Source organism: Lissotriton helveticus, chromosome 1_1, assembly GCF_964261635.1.
Source record: "Lissotriton helveticus chromosome 1_1, aLisHel1.1, whole genome shotgun sequence".
Lineage (NCBI taxonomy): Eukaryota > Metazoa > Chordata > Amphibia > Caudata > Salamandridae > Lissotriton > Lissotriton helveticus.
In genome coordinates, this window is record NC_136057.1 from 1,676,092,714 (window position 1) to 1,676,117,625 (window position 24,912).

A 24,912-nucleotide genomic window follows, 5' to 3' on the forward strand; every position below is an offset into this window, starting at 1 on the left:
TACGATACAACACCCTCGACCGGAGGTAAAGGCGGTGGCAATTTTCATCGACATGGAGAAGGCCTTCAACTCTGTCGAATGGCCCTTCATGCTGCAGGTCCTGACGAGGATAGGGCTGGGGAGTGTCTTTTTACAGATGATAGGGGTGTTATATAATGCTCCCACAGCTAGAGTCAAAATTGGCAATCTGGTGACGGATACTATATATGTGACTAGATGCAAGCGGCAAGGTTTCCCACTGTCACCAATATTATATGCTTTGGTTTTCAAGTCTTTAGCTTGTGCGCTACGCGAATACCACAGATATAGGGGTATAAGATTTACGAGTTACGAGTTAATTGTATCCACCTACGCGGACGATACGCTGCTGTATGTGCGCCACCCAGAATGTAATCTCTCCCCAGTATTGAGAGAAGTAGTGAGATTTGGAGTGGCGTCTAGACTCCGTGTTAATTGGCCAAAGTCTATAATATTCCCCCTCACACCAGCCACGACCCCATTCGAGCCTGACTACCCGTTGCGATGGTCAACGGAACCGCTTTGGTACCTAGGTATCAAAATCCACACTGAATCTGAAGTGGTATTCAGGGAAAACTACGGGGTGGCGTTCAGCAAATTAGAAGATGAGATGGAGAGCTGGATTCGACTGCTACTGTCCTTACTGGGTAGAGTTTCCTTTATGAAAATGGTAATATTGCCCCGTTTTCTATTTCTCTTTACTAACATACCTTTGGTACTCCCTAGCTCCTTTTTTCATCAGCTTACATCGTTGATGATTAAATTAACTTGGGCCGGCAAACAAGTGCAGGTTAGATGGAACGTGCTTACATTACTGTGCCACATGGCAGGGCTGACCGCGCCAGACCTGGACCTATATTACAGGGCAGCACAGAGCGCACACGCTTACCATTGGATGCATGGCTCCGCAGATACGCCTCATCTACGCATAGAGACGGTAGTAGCATCCCCGCTCCCATTGCCAGCTGTGCTGTTTACACCTGCGGATCGTAGGACGGGGATCCTCGACTAAGTGAATGCTACCAAACATGCCTGGCATCACCTGCTAAAGCTGCAGGTGGGTGCTATCTTGTACTCCCCATCAGCACTGCTGGATTGGTGCCAATGGCTACCTCCGTGCAGAGAGAAGGGAGTTATGCGAGTTCTTAACTCAATAGGAGCGCAGACAATAAGGAACCTGTTTGAGGGAAGCACAGCTAAGAGCTGGGCGGAAATGGGGGCCGGAAATTCCGAAGTAACCCTCCTCACTGTTTCAGTTCCACAGAACAAGGCAAGCATTGCTGAATATCCCGGGTACCACTGTGACAGCACGAAGCACATTTCTTTAAATGGTAGGCATAGATTGATTCACTTTAAGTATCTAAATAGGGTCTATTACACTCCAGAGAGATTATGTAGATACGGACTGAGGGATGGGGTGGATTGCAAAGACTGCAGTGCTCAGACGGCTGATATTTTTCACTTGGCCTGGCTCTGTTCGGGGATATCCAAATTTTGGGATTTAGTCTTTAAGGAGTTAGGACAGGTGACACTTTCCCCAGAGCCTGCATTGGCCCTGTTGGGTTACTCCAAGTCAGTACCAAAAGGGGTCCGCAGGTTGGTTGACATGGGCTTGCTACTAGCTAGGCGCAGGGTAGCGATGGGTTGGTCACGAGTCCCAATCCCCACGATAGCTCAGTGGTCGAGACACATGATGTACTGTAGCACACAAACTGAGACCTTCAGTGACCTTCTCCCACCACATAGTAGACCTAAGAACTTCGGGGAGATGTACAAAACATATATGGCAACTAGAGATGGGGATACTACATCAGTTGACGCTGCTGACCGAGAGGGGAGGGCGGACAGTCCTGCTGAACAGTAGTATAGGGGCAGGCCTGGTGTTCTCAAAATCTTATGGTGTAGTGAGCTGATACGGTGGGGGAGTGACTATGGTTGACAACTACGGGATCTTATTGCAAGTGAGTGTAAGACGGGTGAGTTGGACGTGGGGCCGCAGTGGGGATGGACCAATAACATGATGTCATTGGACATCAACAGCCTGCTACTCTGTTGAACTGTGATGTATGTTGACTGTTTACCAAATCTCATTGTAATTGCCATATGGAAAGAACTAAGTCTCTTGAATGTTCTGTAAAACCTAAAAAAAGTACTTTAAAAAAAAAAAAGAATACTGCAGTGTTGAAGATGCAACAGCATAATATTTATAGAAATGTTTCTCAACTGGATGGATAGTCCAAATTTGATAGCTCAATGAATGTCCGTTAATCTACAATAATTGGACATCAACAGCCTGCTAATCTGTTGAACTGTGATGTATGTTGACTGTATACCAAATGTCATTGTAATTGCCATATGGAAAGGACTAAGGGCCAGATGTAGGTCGCCAAATACCGGTCGGTAACGGCCGAAATTTGGTAATTTCGACTGTTTCCGACCGGTTTTTGGAATTTGAGATGTAGGTGCCAGAAAAGTTCAGAATCGGTAAATAAGAGTCGGTATAATTCCGAATCGTAATTCTCCGAATCCTTATTTACCGAGTTCTTATTTACCGATTCGGAAAATAAGAAATGGTAAAAAAGGGCCATCGAGATGTAGGAAAGGGAAAAAATACCGAATCCGATGAAATTCGGTATTTAAGAGTCGGTATTTACCATGGATTGAAAGCAGGTGGTAACCAGGTGCAGCCTATAAAAAGGGCCCCAAAATGCAACAGTACTGCAAGAATGGCGGCATTTAATGTCATTGCGCGGCGGCTACGGCTACAGGCGACAGGAGAGAGGGTCTGGATGAGGGAGGAGCAGGTCTACAGGCAGAGGATCACCCTATTTCAACTGACTGAGCCAGAGATACTGCAGAGGTACAGGCTGCACCCCAGAACCATTCTGGATTTGATTAGGGACCTCCATCCATACCTGGATCACCCAACACCCAGGGCCCACGCCATCCCCCCCCCCATGTGCAGGTGCTCTGTAGCCTACTCCTGCTTGCCTCTGGGAGCTACCAGAGTGTGATTGCTGCAGTTGGTGGTGTGTCCCAGAGCTGCCTATCACGTTTCTTCCAGAAGTTCCTAGAGGCCATGATGCAGAGAATGCAACATTACATCCGGTTCCCTGACATACCTGTGGAACTTGCAAAAACAAAAACTGATTTCTATCAACTGGCACACTTCCCTCAAGTGATAGGCTGCATAGATGGCACCCACATTCCACCTTGTCCACCTGCAGCCACTGAACACATCTACGGAAACAGTAAGTCAATGCACTCCATCAATGTGCAGGTGATATGCAATTCTGCCAACATCATCACAGACATAATGGCCAAATTTCCAGGTAGTACCCATGACTCCTACATCTTCCAGAATAGTGGGATATACACACGGCTTGTTGCTGGAGAATTTGGCGATGGATATCTTCTAGGTAAACAACAGTGACACACCCTGATAGTCATGTCAGATGTATGTGTGATGCATATGTGACTAATGGTGCTCTATTTTCCCCCATAGGCGACAGTGCATATGCCCTGCGTTCCTTTGTGCTCACACCCTACCCCAATCCAACTACCAGGGGTGATAGGCGTTACAATGTGGCTCACAGGTCAACTCGCAACGTAGTGGAGCGCACTTTTGGGCTACTCAAAAGCAGGTTCCGCTGACTTCACAAGTGTGGAGGTGCACGGCAGTACACCCCCATCCTGTGCTGCAAGATAATAGTGACTTGTGCCATGTTGCACAATCTTGCCAGCAAATAGGGCACAGGGGTGGAGATGACACATCACGAGGACATTGATGATGACCAAGAACAGGCAGAGCCCCAAGCAACAGGAGCAGCAGAAACAGATGGTAGATTGAGACGGGCAGAGATCACACGTCGATATTTCTAGGTAATGTATGACACACAGACAGGTATAGTGTCTGAAGAGTGTAGTTTAATAATCACTACATCATGTAAAGAAATAAAAGCCATTGTCCATCAATGTCCGTGTCCATGACTGCGTGTGCTCAGTTGCCGTCACTGTGAGTAGTCCTGTGGAGTTCAGGCAATGTTCAATGCTTACGGCCACGCACTACATTGCGGGATTTACGTGGCTGGGTTTCCATATCTTGGCTGGGGCCTGACTCAGCATTGCTGCGCCTGACGCTCCTGCGCACCTCTGGTACAGGTGTGCTGCAGCCACTCCTGCTGGTGGACGCTTCAGTCTCCTCCACACCCGTGTCACCACCATCCTTTTGCCCTTCCTGAGACTCCATTTTGTTCAACTGCTTTGCTCTGGATAGTCAGCTCCTCTCACCTCTGCTCTTCTGTTTGTTCAGTTGCTCTGCACCTGCATGGGTGTGGCCACTCCCAGGTACTGGGGAGGGGTGCTTCATTCTGATTGGTTGGTTACTCTGGGCCTTGGTTGTGGGGTGTGCAGGGTGTCCCTGATTGGTTAGCAGGCTCACATGTCAATTTCAAAACTGCTGATTCGGTATTTACCGAATCGGTATTTACCGATTCGGAAGATGCAGAATCGGTAAATCCCATTCATTCCTATGGGCCTGAGGGCCCATGTGAATGTATGTGATTTACCGATTCGGTATTTCCCGATTCGGTAAATACAGATTCGGTAAATACCGATTCGATTTTCCGAATGATACCGATTCGGTAACATTTATCGGAATTTTACCTACATCCCGTTTTCCGATTCTAAAATACCGATTCGGTATGAGTCGGTATTTATGAATCGGAAAAAAATATTTACCTACATCTGGCCCTAAGTCTCTTGAATGTTCTGTAAAACCTAATAAAGCACTTTCACAAAAAAAAAAAGAATACTGCAGTGTTGAAGACGCAACAGCATAATATTTATAGAAATGTTTCTCAACTGGATGGATAGTCCAAATTTGATAGCTCAATGAATGTCGGTTAGTCGACAATAATTTTTTCTTTTTAGCCCTCTTGAAACCCCATTTTGCCTATTTGTAGACAGAGTTCTCCTTTGTTGCTCCAAAATTCAATATTTTCGTCTTTTTAAAAATAGCAATAGTGAGGCAACTAGAATCTTCCAGCAATGAAAAAAGAACATACTTTGGGATTTTAAACAGCTGCCACGTAATTGGTCAACAGCTGCATATTCCGATTTCAGCAAAGAAATGCTGCTGTTCATAAATCCTATGGCTAAAAAGATACAGTTGAGCATACTCGCGAAATGCATCTGTCACCCTAAAAATGCCATTTGCCTATCCATTCAAATGGTAATAGCTCGTCTAGCTTCAAACAAGCTATGAACTATTAATGTTGCAAATGGAAAAGTTAGTTTCCTGTGACGCCAGTTCACCATTACAGGTATCATTATTAAATTCAAAAGCACTGATTGTCTTTGCCTCTGGTGAAGAATCGCGGAACACTTCTTTAGCAAAGATAAATAAATCTCTCCGATTATTAAAGCTAAGGCCTAGAAAAGGCAGCACATTTTCTCAATTTTTTTAAAATAGTAAATAATAAAATAAAACATACATATATGAAGTAACCCATCCTAAAATAAAAAAGGGGTTACAAATGCATGTGGGGGGGAACAGTGAAGCAATATAAATGAGTGAGACTCTATGACTGACCTGTATGAGGGCAGCAAACCTGCTCCTCTCCTTCGCATGTCCAGGACCACTGCTTTGGGTCTGACCCTCCACCCACTGCCCCTGCTCAGCTGCCAATATAGTCTTATCGCAACTATGAGACGTGTCCACATTCTAGTGCCCACTGTCTCCTACCTGGTTCCGTGCACACCCTTACCCAAGGCACAGCAGTGAGACCTGGCAAGGGATCTCGGATGAAAGTTCCCCACTGCATCTGAACCCGCATTTTATCTCAGCAAGCCTTTGTCACAAACTTGCACTAGATTCCTACCTGGTTGGGGTCAATGGTGTACCTGTGCTTCTCTGCATAGATCATGGCCAGTGAGACAGAAACCGCGTAGCCCACGAATGTGATGGCCACTGTGTCGCCCAGGACGTCTGGCAGGACCTCCATGGAGGGGAGTGTTGGGCGAGGGAATCTGGATAAAAAAGAGGGGAGATGGCTGATTGCACCCCTCAACGAGACAGTCAAATGCATAAACACCAAAAAGGCATCGCAACTCAAAGATCTGTCCCAGACTTAAAACCAAGGGTGGTGTTTGTTTCCTCACACACGCTCACACTCATACAGACCTAGCTACATGTTTGTTATTGCAGGTGCTAGACTACACAGCTGTAGACATGGCATTACTGACAAGCATCAGGGTTCCATATACCTTCCCACCATACTTTGCAGCAATGACCATTCTCCAGGACCCTACAGGCCACACCTGCATAAGCAGAACTGTCGACACTAGGGCCTTGAATCACTACCTTCAGATGTGTCATTAAAGACATTGGTTGCTATGGACCTGACTGGAACTGCAGACACCAGGCCCCATTCTGCACAAACCGTATCTACATAAAGACGACTGCTGACACCAAAGACGCAGGTCCCTGACACCCTCTGTCCAGCACCGCTTACCCAGCCGGCAGCTGCCCCACGATCTGAATATCGAAACGGCTTTCGAGATTGGAGGCAAAGGTGATCCCAGTTGCCAGCAGGACCTGTGAGGGGGGGCACAAGAAAGAGATAGCATGGGTGGGCCTGCATTCACTTGAAGGGTGTCTCATACAAGACAGATTACTTCTAGGCGCCAAACAGAACTCTGAATGTTGGGTGACCTCTGATCTGATAAGGTCAACCAATCAGTGCTGCACTAAGAACACCCCCTTCTAGATACTGTACTTCATGTTTGAGTCCTAGTTGGCGAATCCTAGGTCCGCTGAAGCGCTCAGTATATTGACAGGGCCTTGGAACAGAAGCTGCCAGCTCTGTTTTCGTAGTTTATTTACCAGGTGCTATGCCATACAGCCAGCGCGGATATTTTATAATTTCTCTGTCTGTATGGTGTCGGGACCAATGTACAACCCTATAATTGCACTTTATGTTGATTCTATTTGCAAACACAAGCACTTACCCCCATCAGCAAAGCGCCCTACAATAACGTTTAGTGGTAATTAACAGCTGGCACATTACCCGTAGCTTAAATGGCAATCGGAAGAACCCTGCTGCCCACCCCCAATGTATTGCCCCCTCCAAACACATATTTTTGATGTCAGTAGAGGACAGTGAAATCAGTTGAATGCATTTGCCTGTGCCCCAACAGGGACACCGTGGGGCATTATGAAGGAAGTGAACCGATTAGGGTCACCCGGGTCACTCGCGACCACCTCTCAGCCTTCCACACAAATGAAGAGTCGGTCAGACAGTAGAGAATACAAACCAAGTATATTTTATTCAGGTACACTCAAGTGGAGTCCACTCTGACCAACCTCCTTGGAATGCTGCAGAGGGACTGACTTCAGTAAACAGAGAGATACAATATGTATGCTTTCTGAAATAAGAACGTCCGCCCCTAATGGAAATCTACTAGCAGGTGCCACTAAAACAAAGGAGTACACTAGGACGTGTTTCGACTCTGGGACCGGGCACACATTATCTACTTGCCAAGGTTATTCTGTTCATGTCTACAGCCAGGTTAATGCAAGAAAGCTTCTATCTATGGACAAAGGAATGTACTAATTGGAACAGTGTATCTGTTAGCAGAGCAAGGCCTAACTTTGGAGAAATGAAAATTTCCAAAGCCTGCCTCTTGAGTCAGGGAATACATAGCTAGCGACATGATTCAAAATGGCGGCTGCACCTAAAATGGTGCTGCAAATTCTAACTTAACACGTACAATGCATTAACAGTACAGCTAAAACATTTTTATTCCAACAGACCCTCCTTATAGCATTTGCTAAACCATTGCTGAATTAGGAACAGAAAAGATGTAATATGCGGAGAAACAAAAGACATCAACACTTATTGTTATTCGGAAATTGACATTGCAAGGGGTAATGTTGAACCAAAAATGCCCTCGTCAATCTGCATCATGTCAGCAATATCCTTTTGCAACATGATGGCAATGCTAGTGTCAGGAGCTTCCTTTTTTGATTTAGGAGTGAGAACGCCTATGCAGTAAGTGCAGCAGGTAGGGAGACAATGTATGCAAAGACAACATGTGAAGATAATATACCGGCAATCACAGCTAGAAAGATAAGGATCTTCCAATTTCAGGACGTGAACATGTCCCAGACCCACCCAGTGAGAGTCCAATAACCATTTGTTTGGGGTATGTCAGATGAAAGTCTATGCAATTTATGTATGGCAGCATACACATTAGGGGCGTGGTCAGGTATGTACACACACCAGCTACTGCAAATAACGTGACATGCCCCTACCTGATCAGCAAGGATGACATCTAACACCATCCTGTTTTCGAAGGTGAAGAGCCTGGAGCTCAGCAGTGATATTGGTCAGCATCACTGCTGTTGTATTAATAACCCCTTCCACAACTCTTGTGAGCCGACGAATGTTAAGGTTATTGGACATGGGGCCCCAAAAGGGTACAATACCCTTCATGGCATCTTCAAACTGTTGCAAAGTGGTATCTGTCTGATCTATATCTTCTGTATCAATAACCCTTCTAACTTTGGGCAAGTGTACACTCCTACGCTGCAGCTGATGGTCTTTCTGGTAATTGGTTGAAGCTATATACACAGGGGAAGGAGAAAAGAGAGATAACACCTGACCGACCATCCCTCCGGGAGTCAGACAAGCTTGGGATGCACAGACAAAATAGACATTAAGGGGTGGTATTAAAGGCGGACTATCAGTCGTTCTCAACCTATATGTGGAATTGCATCTGCTCTCCCCCACTTTTATCCTACCGGGGCCCTGGACACAGAAACTAGCTGTTGTGTTGACCACTGACACTGATATTGGCTTGTCCTCAGTAACATTACAAGCCTGGAAAGACTGGAAATACTCTGACGTGTTAAACCCTAGGAAATCAGCTATTTCCATTTGAGACCATGTCCCTTTCTTTACACTCTTATATGCGTTCATACACAACCTTAAAACAAGCTACTAAACTGCTCTTGACCTGTCAAACCGCCAGTGAGAGCCATGTGATGGAAATGTACATTCTGTACCACAGTGGGAGAATCAGCAAGTGTCCTATCCAGAGTATCGAATTGGGGATGGGGGCACACCATACTAAGCAATGCAAACCAACCCTCGAAACTACTGATGTATGACAGTGGCATGTACAACAAGTTATCACTTTTATGACTCACTGAGGGAAGTAATCCACACACCCAACAATTAGTTGTATGAGACACCTCATGAGCCTGATGCAACATTTGTATGAATACATTATCCTTATAAGACTTTTGGTGCTTTCCTTTGTGAGGGGCCAAAGTGACAAACATGTGTTCAGGAGGAATCAGTGTTGTACCAACCAGGGAATGCACAGGATACTCCTCTTCCAGAAACCAGCATATCTCCAGTACAGTTTTTAACCCAATCGCAAATATTGATGCAAAAACTATCTTACTCTTTTTGGACCAGCCCTGTTGTGCTAGTCGCGGTGTTGCAAATGGTTGCTCCTCTTCCTCAATGGGCCGACCAAATGGATACATTATGAAACAAGGAAAAAGGAGTGCAATAAAACTGATGGCCCGGGCAAGTGTTCCCAGTGTCCGTCAGAGCCTCACTGGTAGACTCCTATTGTTCATCATCGTTGGCGGTCTTGAGCACCGGCAGTGGAGCTGCTCAGTCCTAGCGCTAGATGAATTCCACGTTATCCAGGATAATGCCCCCTTCTCCAAGGGAGCACGTTCGATCTATTCTGTCCAATGTCCGAACAATGCACCAATCTCACCTCTCCCTAAACTAACACTGTTGGTACTGTAGGCAAAGTACACCTTGACTTACGCAGTCCATACCTAACTAATCTAACTTCTCCTTTGGTGAACTGTCCTTCGCTCGAGGGGGCAAATTGTACCTTGTGACTCCAGGCACAGAGGGGTCAATGACAAGGCACTCAGGCAGAGGGGTCGGTGGAAAGGCGCTACTGAATGGCCCTGATCTCCGGGGACACTGCCGCATTCAGCACCTCATTATTTTCGGCATCCGTTTGGGTCCATGTTAAAACCGCATCGCTGAATGCGATGAACTGGGGCACCTTCTCATGTTCTGAGTCCCCAATACCCTCCCTTATCCACTGATCATAGGGCAAGGTCAGGGGTACTCTGCAGCAGTGGTGCGTATGGATTCAGTTCTTTCAGCCAGCGACTTTTACGGCTGTGCGGGTGTCAAGGAGGGCCTGGGAATGTCCCTTCCAGCAGGGCTCCAAACTCTTTTTCCGCTGGAAATTCTTCACCAAGACAAAGTCACCGGGCTAATATTACGTCCTGGCCCCTTGGGTACAGGTGGCACGGAGTCATATATCTGTTGGTGAATAGAACGCATACTTTTAGTTAACTCACATAGGTAATCTGTCAGCAAAGGATACACAATTTCCGAGAACTTACGCGGTGGCGGGACGCCCCAGACATTCAGCGGGGACCCGAACACAACCTCGTAAGGTGACAATTCTGTCATAGAATGTGCTGTTGTTCCTGTGGACAAAAGGTCTAATGGTAAAGCATCTGGCCACTGCAACGCTGTGGTCTCCTGAATCTTTGCCAAATTCAGTTTGAGAGCACCGTTGTACTTCTCAAGCAAACCTGCTGACTGGGGGTGATTTGCAGCATAGAACTTCTGTCTGATGTATAGGCCCTCGCAAACTAGTTGAATAACCTTGGCTTTGAAATGACTTCCGTTATCACTCCAGATCAAATGGGGCAAGCCAAAGCGAGGAAAGAACTCCTTCAGGAGTATCTTTGTAGTCACAATGGCCATATTCTCTTTAGTGGGGTAAGCCTCAACTCATTTACTGAATGCACAAACAACCACCAACACATACTTGAAATTATTGAACCTGTCTATTTCAATTGAATTCCTTTGAAGGACCTCAAAAGGGAAAGTGTGCGGAGCAAAATTACCGGGTGGTTTAGGGGTACCCTTGCCAGGATTGTACACCATGCACTATTTTACTAAGTGCTTACCTGTCTTGGAGATGCTGTTATTTTGCCATACGGGGTCTAACAACCTGCAAATACCCTTAGCACTGATATTAGCTGGGCTATGGGCCATTGTCACTACAGGAAGAACATATGCATCTGGCAACATCCTTCTCTGATTCCCTGACTTATCTATCCAACATCCCTCTTCATTCAAATGTGCTGTACTCTCTTACCAAAATGCTAATTACTCCATTGTGGACTCACTCTAGATTTCTTTGACAATCTCGAGTGTATCCTCAAACATGGAAGCCTTGGGCACCCACCTAGCAGAAGCGTGGCTCAATGGTTAGAGTGGCAGGCCCTGATGCAGAGGTCTGGCCCGGAACCAGGGTTCAATTCCCGCCTCGGCGGCTCTTGGACTCAATCTCCCCGGACCTGATAATTCTCGCCTCGGTGCCTGGTCTAATCATGGGTCCCACTCTGTGACTCTGGGCAATAGCTTGCTTAATCTCCACAACGGCCCCAGCAGCGCTTGGATGCCTGGCTTCACCTTGGGGGTGCCCAGGAGTGGACATCTCACAGGAAAGCCAGGAAGGGTTCCACAGCGGTATGAATACAGCGCTAAGAGACCTCTGGGTAGAAGTGCGCTATATAAATACAAACACATTTACATTTACCTGCTACAAACATTCTTTTCATCTTCGTTCGGGCTGTTTCCTTAGCATCTGATCTGCGAAAGTGTTTTCCCTATCCACAACATCAGTAATTTTCTTATGGGTGCTACACTTCACTATGGCCACTTTCTTAAGGAGTGTCAAAGCGGACAGAAGCCTATGTATAAGGGGACCATGCTGGATGCGTGCCGCGTGGGAAGTAAGAAACCTACACTCTGCCCAGAGCCGCCCAAAATTGTGGGCGACCCGAAGGCATACTGGCTGTCAGTATAAATATTAACAACCATTCCCTCGCTCAACTCACAGGCTAGAATAAGGGTGACTAACTCAGCTGCCTGGACGGACTGATAGGGAACCCATGAGGTCTCAACTACCGTATGTAGCATAGTAATTGCGTATGCTGCAGTGGTGGTGCCATCTGGTAATTTGAAACAAGAGCAATCGACATATGTTTTTCCTTGGGGTTCAGATAAGGGAACATCAGTCAGGTCTACCCGTCCCATTGTCTCTTCCTCCGAACGAAAAATGCATTAATGTATGTCAAATTCCTCATTCTCAGAGGGGAGGGGTAGTAACATGGCTGGATTCAAAGTGACACAGCATTTGATCATAATATGCTTTTGAAAGAGCGTTAGCTCATAACCGGTCAGACACGTACTGGTGAGGTGCTGTGTCTTGTTCTTATTCAAAAGTGTAACCACAGCATGGGGTACCATAACTGTGAGGTCAGTATCAAGTACGAGTCCAGCCGATTGTCTTATTGAGACGCCACGGCCGGGACGGCTCTTAAACAGCTCGGGAGGGCTCGGGCGACAGGGTCAAGCACGGCAGAGAAATAAGCACACAGTCATTGCTTATCCCAAAATGTTTGTATTAAAACAGAAAGCGCACAACCACCCAGCTCTTGGACATACAACACAAAGCATTTTGCATAATTAGGGGTACCAAGCACTGGAGCCGAGCAAAGCGCAGTTTTTAATTGTTCAAAAGACTACTGACACTCTGGCATTTAAGGCAGGAGTTCATGCACATATTTTAGTGTCAGGGCAAGCAGGGGCTTAATAAGCAGCGAGTAGCCAGGTATCCACGGCCTACAATAGGAAGTGATACCTATGACAGCAAGCACATCTTTCTGAGTCTGCGGAATAGGCATTTCCACAATGGTACTGATGCGCTCAGGGGTCAATCTTCTACCCTCCTTTGACAGTAGGTGACCTAAATAGGTGACCTCCTGTCAACAATAGTGACATTTGGAAAGGGATACCTTATGACCATTGTCAGCTAGATGAAGCAACAGTTTAACCGTACTATCTTTGCAACCTTGTTCTGTGTCTGAAACGATGAGCAGGTCGTCAACATATTGGAGTAATACATAACCTGTGGGGAGTGACAAGGAATCCAGCTGGCTTTTCAATGCCTGACTATAAATACTCAGACTTTCTGTATAGCCTTGAGGAGCGCAACAGGATATAAAACTTCTACCAGCTAGGGTGAACCCGAACAGATATCTGCTATTGGGATGAATGGGAATGCTGAAAAATGCATTTTTCAAGTCAATGACAGAAAAGAATTTAGCAGAAGAAGAAATCATCGTCAACAGAGTTGTAATGTCAGGAACCACCGGAAACTGAGGAATCACTATTTTGTTAATTTCACGCAAATTAATCACAAAACGGTAAACATCTTCATGATACTCAGAGGAACCCGAAGGCGTCCGTTTGAGGATCGGAAGAATAAGGCTATTACAAATATTAGCATTCGTCTCCTCAACCACTCCTTTCTCAATAAAGTCTTGCACAATTTGAATCAAAGCTCGCTCACCTGCCTGTGATATCTTAAATTGAGGAATGCGGGGTAACATAGCACCGTCCTTGACACAAATTGAAACAGGCTATATCTGCAACAAACCCACATCTGTGTCGCCTGTTGCCCACAGTGTGGGTGGCACATCTTTATATTCAGCAGGGAGAGGTGCATCCTTAGATAGGCACTGCATAGCGCACACAACATTTGGACCCATTGTCATGTAGACACCCTCTGGGGAGCAATAAATTGTGGCATGCAATTTCTTCAATAGATCCAAACCCATCAAATTCTCTCCACAATTGGATGTCAGCAAGAATGGCGAATCCACTGTGAAAGGACCGATAGTCAACACACGAGGTTTGGAAATGGGGCTTACAACCAGTACACCAGAAAAACCTACAGAAACATTATTAGGGCCAGAAAGATCCACCCCCAGGGACCAAGGAATGAGCTGAATTTCCATACGCGCACTGCATCGCCAAATGCGATGCAGCATGCGCAACAAAATTCATTTTATTTATTTATTTGTTTACTTGCCTCTGTTCAGCCGTATTCTGGATTTTACTACCCCTCACCCTGCCCCTCCCCCACCCCACTACAGAGCCCGGCAGCACTCCCACCACGGGCCACTACTGAAAAGTAGGTGGATAACAAAATAACATATGCAATAAATTCCTATTAGGTTCATCACTTGACTAACAATCATTAGTGGTTACTTGAGAAAATTTAGCAGACACAGAGGGAGTGATATGAAGCCTTTTATAAATAAAAACAAGGTCTGCATAGTAGTGACTGTCCTTGAGGCTTTTATTAATTTTTAGCTAGAGTTTATCCCAAAAAGAGACTGGCTAATTAAGACCAAAGTCCTTCTCCCAAAGCAATTCAATGTTAGATTTGGGTTTTAATATATTTTGAAGTAAAATACATTTATAAATAAGAGAGGATTTAGGAGGAGAGGTTAGGAGTTGTGGTAGACCAATGATAATAGGAGAAGATGCATGAGAGGCATGTAAAGAATTAAGAAGATCCAACACTATGTTTAGTAGAAGAGAGAACAGAGATTGAAATGAAGTGGGACTTTCCTATCCTCTTTCCCCCTTACCCTGTGTTTTGCTTCCCTTTTTCTGTCCCTTACTCGTTAATATCCCCTTCTCCCAGGATACTTAATTGTGGCGCTTTCTCTTCCTTTGCACCGTTTGCTTCTCCTTTCCTTTCTTTTTTTCTCTCCTCGTTATGCGGTATTCCCTTCCCCATTCTGAATGTTTTTCCTCTTCGTCTCCCCTATCTTAAATCCGCTGCTTTTATACCTTTCTCTACTCCATTTCTCTCTTTTCCCCTTCGCCCCTTGTATCCCACTCAACCTCCCTGAAAAGTAAACATAGAGCGAGGCCCCAGGTCGGCTGTGGTTTATACATTTTGAGTGGTGGCCTTTAATATAACTGCAGCCTGGTGCAGGGCAGGCTGGACCCCATCCCATCTCCTAGCCGTAGTACCACTGCACCAGTTGCATCTCTGATAGCTATGCCCCTCCTTTTCCCTCGCATTGATAACTCTATCAGAGAAAACATATTTTGAGTGGTCCTCATGATTCTCTCTTCTCTCCTGCCTGTTAGTCTCACGTTGTGAGTTTGACTCGCTCCAAATTAAACCAGTGTATGTTTTACTTTGATTGTCACTCACCCTCATGGACACCATTTAGTTGTCCCCATGGGGTTGCAGTTGCGACCCCTGTCTTCCCCCTTGCAACCAAACTTCCAAACTGCTGTACAAGCTTTAGTCATCCCTCGAATAGACTACGGAATTGTGGCCCTCAGCGGACTCCCACTATCCACAACAGCACCCTTAAGAGCCTCACTGAACGCTGCCGCGAGACTCATTACTGGCTCAAGAAAACACTCGCATATATCCCCAGATTTAAAGTCTCTAAAATGGCTGCCTTTTGAAGCCAGAATACAGCTAAAAATTGCTGTTATGACACACGCGGCCTTGCACCACAAGGCACCCAACTACCTCGCTCAAAAGTTGTCTATATCAGGAGGTTCGAGATCCAATAGAAGTACAAAAAATCTACTCCTGAAACCTCGTAGATTCCGGAAAGAGAAAACATACAAGCGCTCCTTCTCAGGAATGGCACCCAGGATCTGGAATGCGCTCCCTCCTGAAACCAGGCTTATCTCCTCCACCGCACTATTCAAGAAAGAGGTGAAAACCATCCTTCTGGCCAAGATCTCCTGATCCTTATAGGTGCTGGATCAGAGACTCTGCATTGCTCTGTATCACTGCTCACCTTGTCCTTTGGCACTATACTTCTACTTGATGGGGGACACTTTTACGCTACTCTCTTAATACCGACCAATATATGTTACACTTTGGTTTACTGATTCACTCTCCCGATGCCCCCACTCAGTGTTCTCTATACACTAAGACATTGGTATAAGCCATCCACACACCCAAGGTGTACCTGAACACCTCTGTAGTGGGGTCAATGACTGGTGCCGTCTTATATTACTTGTTTACCTGTTTGTATATTGATATGTTTTATGTATGTTATTATTATCCTACCATGTCAGTGACTATTATATTGCTTCTATTATCTCTGTTCATTCCTACTGCCCCTACCCTGTCTTTGTGAAGCGCTCTGATATCTGTAAGGATCTTGTTCGCGCTATATAAAACTTTGAATAAATAAATAAATAATAAAAAATAAAATAACCTCTGGTACTGACTTTGCGATCCCCGGCCTTAGAGGTGGCAAAATCAGTGCAAGAATACAGGGGTGGATCCGCATTCATGAGCACCTGCCTGATTATCATTATATTAATAGTGAATAATATTCTATTATTGACTCTCAGTGTAATAAAAAATTATGCAAACTTAGGGTCTTTAGTGGCAGATGTGGTAAACAAACCCCGTTTTTAGTGTATGTTGTATGCATGCTTGTCAGTGAAAGTGCGTTTAAGTGAGAGAGAGTGTACGTATGTGTGTGTAAGTGTGTCTTTATGTGGAAGCATGTGTGCGTAAGTTAACGCGAGTGAAAATCACATGACATGTAGTGAGTGAGATTGTGTGAGACTGAGGCACAGGTTTTGTATTCTTTGATACAAGGCAATCCTGCACCAAAGTTGTGTCAAAGAAAGAGAAAGACCACTTTTCTAAAAAGATGTTGTGCCTTTTTTCTCTCCCCGTGTGCTGGCGCACTTTCGGCAGCCATGCACCAATGCTCACACCCTTGGCCCATAGTGCAAGGGTATGTGCATTCTCTGAAGCATATGTTTTGCACTGGAAGGGGGCCCTTCCAGCACAAAACTATGCTTTAAGGCTTTTCTCACTTTCCATGTGCGCTGTACAATGCAGTGAAGATGCAAAGTTGGGAAAACAAGGAGAAATGAAAATGTTTTCCTTGTTACGACTACCTCAAGGAAACCTAATATTTCGGCAAAAATTCTTGTCTACCAATGTTTGTAAACAGGTACGGGCAGCAGGTACCTTACAAGCTCCACCTCACTGGTATGTTATCCTGTTCAAAGGGAGCATGGTCCAGCCACTCAGGCTGGATGGGCATTTTGGGATTCGACTAAGTGTAAGTTTCATGAGGGTAGTCTTAGTGATGGCAGTGACCAAAAAACAAAAGACTGGTAAATCCCCAGTGACTGAGAATGATTCAAGCGTCCCAACCATACATTTTTCTTTTTCTTTTCCACAACACTGCTGATGCCACTACAATGAACAAATTAGTGGATGTATACAGCTTAAAGCAAGGAGCCAAACAAGCAGCTTCTTCATTACTCCCAGGAGAATGGTTAAACACTGGATTTATTGGTAATACATAATCTTTTGTTTATAAGCATAGGTCTGGGTTTAGAGTGTATAAGGTGGCCAGCATTATTTTATCTGCAGTGCTGTTTGTAGTATAGGATCTACAGGTTCCTGTTGTTTCTGAGATCCTAGATAGAAGTGCAGCTTTAAGCACGGCTGTGATACCCACCATTGCAATCTCCCCTGGGATGGGTGTCCGCAGCTTGCTCCGGAACCTTGTGTTGATTTCCTTGATGGGTAACAACACCGCCAGGCAGAGGCAGGAAATGACGAGCTCTGCTATGTTTGTCATGGATAGCGCTTTGAAGACCGAGGCCAAGGTCTGGAAAAAGAGAGAGACAGAATTAATTAGTTTTGTTGTAGGAAATCTAGTTCCTTGATTCCGAAATTTACAACCTTTTCACCTGAGGAAGCAGGGGAGCCCTGTGAGACACCACTACACATGGTGGTGGCAGATGAGACCGGAAGTAATCAGAATAAATCTTGTACACAAACTTCAAGTTAAGTCTTAGCTAGCACCACGTCATGTAGCAGCGTCCCTCTGGAGTCCTACTGTACATTCAGCAACTAAAAAAAGTCTAATCTGCATCCAGTGCGTGAGGGGGAGACCTACTTGTCGATGAAGAAGAGCAGATGGAGACAGGCTTCTGGGGAAATGCAAATACTGGAAGCCAGTGTTAGGGCTGCGCTCATTCTCCAGTACTTGCTTGGTCAGCCCAGATCAGCTTGTCATCAAAAAGAGGCGAGGGCCGCCTCTGCTGTGCATCTTTGCTGCTGGCAGTTAAGATGGTGTTTCAGTGGGAAGAACAAGGTACTTACCTTCAGTAATGATATATCTGTAAGAGACATATATTAGTTATGGATTCCTTACCTTAGCATTACCCCAAGGCATTGGACTGGATCTGGAGAATTTTTCTTTAGCAGTACCCCTGCACGTCGGTAGGTGGCGTTGGTCGACTCCGCGTTCGTCATTGGAGTAGTGGTCGCCGGAATGACGTTGCGGTATCTACTTAGACACCACCTCTGTGTGCTGACGTCAGTTCTTTACAAGACATTGCACGACAGAAGCGCAGAGCCATGCAAGACACAGACCACTGGTGCATAAAACTAGGGCCCTGAAAGGGAGTTCCTTACTCTAGAAGTCAGTTCGCAGAACGGGGAGAGGAATCTATAACTACAACTAATATATGTTTCTTATAGATATATTTTGTTACCGAAGGTAAGTAACTTGTTCATCTAAAAGAGACTATTAGTTATGGATTCCTTACCTTAGAATAGATACCCCAGCAATACCAACCCCGGAGGTGAGTCTGTGAACCAAGTTCATACCAGGAAGACCTGAAGAATGGAGCGGCCAAAGAAGCCGTCTCTCCGGACTTGGTTGTCCAGGCAATAATGTTTAGTGAACGTGTGCAATGAAGCCCACGTGGCTGCCTGGCAGATGTCATGAAGGGGGACTCCACATCCCAAAGCAGTAGTGGCTGCCATCGCCCTGGTGGAATGGGGCGCAACCCTACTGGAGGTTCCTTTTTCGCCAAGAAATAACACATTTGAATGCAAAGAACGACCCAAGAGATGGTTCGTTTTTGCACGGCCCAACCTTTCTTGGTGCCCACGTAGCCAACAAAGAGCTGATCATCCACCCGGAATTGTTTTGTGCGATCCAGATAAAATGAAAGCGCACGTTTATGATCCAGACGGTGGAGCCTCACCTCCTCTTTAGAAGGATGCGGGCCAGAAGAAGTTGGGCAAAGTGATGGTCTGTTCTCTGTGGAAAGAGGTAACCACTTTGGGAAGAAAAGAAGGTTGAGTTCGAAGGACAACCTTGTATGGATGAACAGCAAGGAAAGGAGGCTTAGAAGAAAGAGCCTGAAGCTCACTCACCCTGCAAACAGAAGTGATGGAAACCAGAAAAGCAGTCTTTAAGGTCAAGAGTCTGAGAGGACAATTATGTAGCGGCTCGAAGGGAATGCACATAAGGTAAGTCAGAACACGGTTCAAGTCCCACTGGGGCATTACAAAAGGATTAGGAGGAAACTGGTGAGTAATGCCCTGAAGGATATGATTTACAATAGGGGACTTGAAAATAAAAGGCAGATCAGGAAGGCGAAGAAAGGCCGAAATGGCCGAAAGATAGCCTTGAAGGTGCCCAGAGCAGAGCCCTGCTGGGCCAAAGAAAGCAGGAAGAGGAGAACCTCAGAAAGCGGGGCAGAAAGGGGATCCACAGCCTTTGCTGCACACCATGCCACAAATGGGTTCCATCTACAGGCATATACTGTTTTAGTAGAGGGACTACTGGCTGCCAAGATAACATTACAGACTTCAGGAGGAAGGTCAAAAGCTGTCAACAGTCGCCGCTCAATCTCCGCGCAAGAAGATGGAGGCTGGACAGGTTCGGGTGAAGGACCGTCCCCTGCTGCTGTGACAGAAGATCCTCCCGAAGGGGCAGTCTGATCGGAGGATTGATGGCCATGTTCAAGAGCTCGGTATATCAGACTCTTCGTGCCCAGTCCGGAGCCACAAGAATTACTTGGGCCCGGTCACGCTTGATCCTCTTCAGCACTCTAGGCAGAAGGTGTATAGGTGGAAAGGAGTGTAGAAAAACGCAACTCCACTCGCGATGAAAAGCGTCACCTAGCGAGTGCCGCCCTGGAAATTCCAACGTGCAGAACTGCTGACATTGCGCGTTCTCTTCGGTGACAAACAGATCTAACCAAGGTTCTCCCCACTGCTGAAAAAAAACCTGCACCACCTCTGAGTGAAGACGCCATTTGTGATCCATCAAGCACCGGCGGCTGAGTTCGTCCGCCCTGGCGTTCAGGGAAGCTGCCAGGTGTTGAACCACAAGGGACATGCTCTGATGTTTCAGCCACTTCTAGAGACGAAGGGTTTCCTGACAGAGGGTCATCGACCCCTCTGCCCTGTCTGTTGCAATACCACATGGCGGAAGTGTTGTCTGTGAACACCTGCACTACTCTTCCTTTGACAGAGGGAAGGAATGCCTTCAGTGCAAGACAAATCGCTCCAGAAGGTTGATGTGGAGCCCAGACTCCGCCGGAGACCAGAGGCCTCTGATCTCCACCTACCATGTGGCCGCCCCATCCCATGAGTGACGCATCTGTCACCACTGTGAAATCTGGGTGGGGAAGGGAGAGGGATCTGCTGTTGACCCAATCCTGGTTCGTGAGCCACCACTGCAACTGATGTGCAGTCCACGCCAAGATCTGGACGACATCGGACAGATTCCCCTGATGCTGTGCCCACTGGAATGTCAGGTCCCACTGCAGAGCCCGCATATGCCACCTGGCATGATCCACCAACAGGATGCAGGAGGCCATGAGGCCCAGAAGCTTCAGGGTCATTCACACCGAAATCCGGGATAGAGGCTGGAACATTGCTATCATAGCCTGAATACCCTGACTTGATGTTCGGGAGGACAGGCCAGAAACTGCACTGTGTCTAGAACTGCTCCAATGAAAAGAAGCTTCTAAGAAAGGTTCAGGTGCAACTTCGGCACGTTGACTGTGAACCCCAGCGAATGCAGGAGGTCCGCCGTAATCTGGAGGTGGGTGACGACAGCTTGGGGCAAGCTCGCCTTCAACAACCAGTCGTCAAGATAGGGGAAGACTGAAACCCCTGATCTGCGCAGATGAGGTACGATCACCGACATCACTTTCATGAACACCCGAGGGGCGCTGGTAAGGCCCAAGGGAGCACAGTAAACTGAAAATGCTTGTGGCTACCGTGAACCTTAGGTAATGTCTGTGTGCCAGCAGGACGGGGATTTGAAAATAAGCATCCTGCAAGTCCAACGCTACCATCCAGTCTCAAGGGTCGAGGGCAGACAGGACCTGAGTCAACATCAACATTTTGAACTTCTCCTTCTGGAGGAAGAGGTTGATGTCCCTGAGGTCCAAAATAGGATGCAGGCCTTTGTCCTTCTTGGGCACCAGCAAGTAGTGAGAGTAGCATTCACGACCTACTTCTGGCACAGGGACTCGCTCAATGGCTCCCTTGGCCAAGAGAGCTGCAACTTCCTGACGGAGAAGGGCCAGGGGATCCTCTGACATGCGATGGAATGTAGGTGGCATGGAGGGAAGGGTAGTCTTGAAGGGGAGGGAGTAGCCCCTTTGGACTATCTGAAAAATTCACCTATCTGATGTGATGTTGTGCCAGTAGGGGAGGTGATGGCCGATCCTGCCACCCTCTGGCAAATGGTGGCCCTGAAAGGTTGGTCTAGGAAGGTTTGGAGGCTGCTGCAGAGGGGGCACTGGTGGACAGGCCTGCCCGCTGGCCCCCAGACCCACGCCCGTGGGTCCCACGTCCTCGGCCTTACAGAGGCTGGACAGCCTGCACAGGCCTGTGGCTCTGGTCAGAACGTGGTGGGGCACCCCTTCCATAGCCACAAAAGGGGCAAAAAGCAGAGTGCTTTGGGGGAGTGGTGGTAACGAGGCCCAAGGATCTGGCCATAGCTCTAGAGTCCTTGAAGCGCTAAAGCGCATTATCTGCCTTGTCACCAAACAAGCGACGGCCATCAAAGGGCATGTCCAAAAGAGTCAATTGGACATTGCCCTAGAAGCCAGTGGACCTCAGCCAGGCGTAGCATCTCAGGGCTACCGGCATTGAAATCATCCTGCCTAGCGAATCTGCAGTGCCCAGCCACATCGCCGAATCGGCAGAAATCCTCGGTGCTGGTGGAGATTTCGGGCTTCACCCTTCCTTTCGTTACTCCCCCCATGCCAGGAGTAGTATCCAGCCCGCTTCTTGGCACAACCAGGCACCCAACAGCAAACTGCACCAGAAGCATCTATCAAGCCACGTGCGTGAGGCCTAGCTCAGGCCATGCAGGAGGTGGGCCTCAGAGCTGCACAATGACCCATGCCTCTGCACTCATCACCAATGCTGGCTGCGGTGGTGGCGACCTCCCCATCCAACTCTCTAAGGCCTGGGGACTAGCAGTGGGGAGAGCTTAACAAGGGACCTAACCGCAGAGGAACACGGTAGAAGGGGGCACACAAAGGAACAGCAGCCTGTGAGGGGGAAAGCAGGGTGCCCTTGCATTCCCGGTGGACTCTCCATTAACCGGGCTCCCTCCTCCACCTTCGGGATCACAGGAGGGCTGAGACTGGGCTCAATTGATGACACCCCAGCCATGGCCCTGGTCTTCTACTTTGACTGGTCTCTCACTGTATGGGCTTGGGGAGAGGACCCTGCCTGCGGCCCTTTATCTCCGGGACTCGGACCCCCTGAGGGACATTGCCACACTATGCCTCCCCCATTCCTCAGCCCTTCTCATACGTTCACCACCCTGGGAACTGTAGCCTGGTTGCTCTTGCTACCCCCATTTGGATTTGTGGGGGTCAAGCAGGCTGGGATGGGGCAAACAAGATTCTTCAAGGTCTGCACATGCTATCTTGAAAGCATATCCCTTCTTGTACTTGGTGCTGCATGAGCCTGGTGATTGGGTCAACACCGGAGGACCCCTAGTCTCCTGGTGGCCTACCCTTGATTTGAGGAGAACACGATCCGTCACCCTGTAATACCTCCTTCAGGACTGCCTTCTCCCTCCCCCACTTACCCATGGATGCACCTGAAACTTACCTGTTGGATGGGTTCACCCCCTCTAGTTCACATGGCCACCATGGGCCACAATAAACCCTAGACCCTTAGTCACAGACCAGGATTGACCACTACACAGCCCCCTCCACGGCCGCCCAGGGATCCTTAAACTTGCTGAACTGACCTGCCTTCCCTCCAAACCCTGACAACACCCGGTGCCATCTTACAGACCATCCAAGCCTCGCTTTCTGCCCTAAAAACCAATATTAGCGAGCTGGGAGTGAATGTCTCCTTTTTATGCCAAGACCTTAAGGGAGTGGTCGGTCATGGAAACGGGGCCCGAGTCACTAAATTGGAGGACACGTCAGGGAGCCCAAGTTGACGGTCCATCGTCTTTCAATGATGTTGGAGGCACTGGACACCTGAGCTGAGGAGGCCCACCGATGAAACATGTGCTTTGTGAAATTCTCTAAAGAAGTGGGGGGGTCCGGTCATGATAGCCAAATTCCTGAACTGCAATGACTGGGACACTATACTTCGAAGGGTCCGAGGGATGGGGGAACTCCACTTTCAGGGAAGTCCTGTGATGATCTTCCTGGACTAAACCTGTGCAGTGCAACAACGGTGCTCTATGGCTCAAGGTGCTCTATGACTCAAATTCTTGGTTCTTCTTGACCCCAGTGGAGGCCCTCACCTGGACTATGGAACAACCTCCACTTAAATGCAAAGCTCCATCGACCCCAATGGGCTCTACTTATGCGGGGGAAAGAAGCCCCCACCCCCAGGAAGTGCATGCGATCGACAGAACTCCCAAAGGTACCCCTCTTCAGTCCCCAAAGGGGGGGTATGTAAAGATCCATGTCGCCCTCCTTGACTAGTGGCTCTCTGGACGCCCGAGGCCCTCCAGCTGTTGCCTGACCTAACCTTGTGACTTTGACTGTCTCCTTTCCACATTGCTATCACCAGCACCACTGTATCCTTTTATCATCTTTTGTTCAGTTGGGTTTCTTTTGACTTGTTTCTGCATTGTAATTGGTTGTTGTGTTGTGTAACGAAGCAACAGATGCTTCTGGGGTGGTAGTGTGGGGTGGGGGGAGTTATGTTGGGGTGTTCTACTGCTCCAATGGTTATGCATTCTGTTCTGCTTTTTCTTTCAGTTGCTAGCTGCACATCCTACCCAATCCCACTTGCCCGCTCCTTTAGAACTCATCCCCTATGACAAATACTGTTGAGTTCCTCACTGCCCTCTACTGGAACTTTAATGGCCTCAATAACAAAATCAAACATGGGACTGTGTTCCAGTACCCTTAAACACCACACCCCTCTCGTTGTGCTCCTGCAGGAGACCCACCTGCTTTACAAGGCCTGCCCCATCCTACAGCGAGGGGGCTACACCCTGGTTTACCTTGCCAGCTATACTGCCACCTCTCGGGGGCACAGCTATCCTCCTGCACGAACAGCTCTTCCTGCTTGTCACAATATCCCATTGTGATTCCTGGGCAGCTTTGTCCTCCTGGAGGATGGTGTGGAGGGCATCCACTGAATGATTGTGTCTGTCAACGTCCCCCAATGATTGTGTCCCATATAATGCATGTGTTTGCACCCTTACTTCTTCAATCCCTCCATGGTCTCAGCCTCCTGGGCTCTATGCTAGACCTCTCAGATGGACTGCAGTTACCCCTCTGCACATCACACATATGACTTGACAGCATGGGCCTTCTCTTTGGTATACATCTATTACAACGCATTTTTTACCACGCAATACCATCACCACGCATCTTTTACCACGCAAATACTTTTACCACGCATACATTTACAACGCATACTTTTACAACGCATGTATCATTACAACGCATGTACTTTACAACGCATTAATTGACATGTTTTAATTAATATTAATTTCGTTTTTTTTAATGTGTAATATTTATTTTTGTTTATTAATATTCATATAAATTAAATAAATAATTGAGTTGTATTTTTAATACTCGAGTATTAATTTTGCTAAAATCATATTTAATAATATTACTTATAATATTATTTTTAAATATAATT

The 24,912-nt window shown here is 47.1% G+C and overlaps 1 protein-coding gene across 2 annotated transcripts in view; it reads right to left on the reverse strand.

Moving 5' to 3' along the window:
- Positions 1-24,912, reverse strand: part of LOC144830993 (solute carrier family 26 member 10-like) — a 482,105-nt gene that overhangs the window by 237,375 nt on the left and 219,818 nt on the right. For both annotated transcript variants that reach the window (XM_078688957.1, XM_078688958.1), the window contains exons 5-7: positions 17,471-17,623; positions 6,534-6,616; positions 5,901-6,048 (exon numbers count right to left, since the gene is read on the reverse strand). In XM_078688957.1, coding sequence (XP_078545083.1) covers positions 5,901-6,048; positions 6,534-6,616; positions 17,471-17,623 — 384 coding nt within the window. The remainder of the gene's footprint in view (positions 1-5,900; positions 6,049-6,533; positions 6,617-17,470; positions 17,624-24,912) is intronic.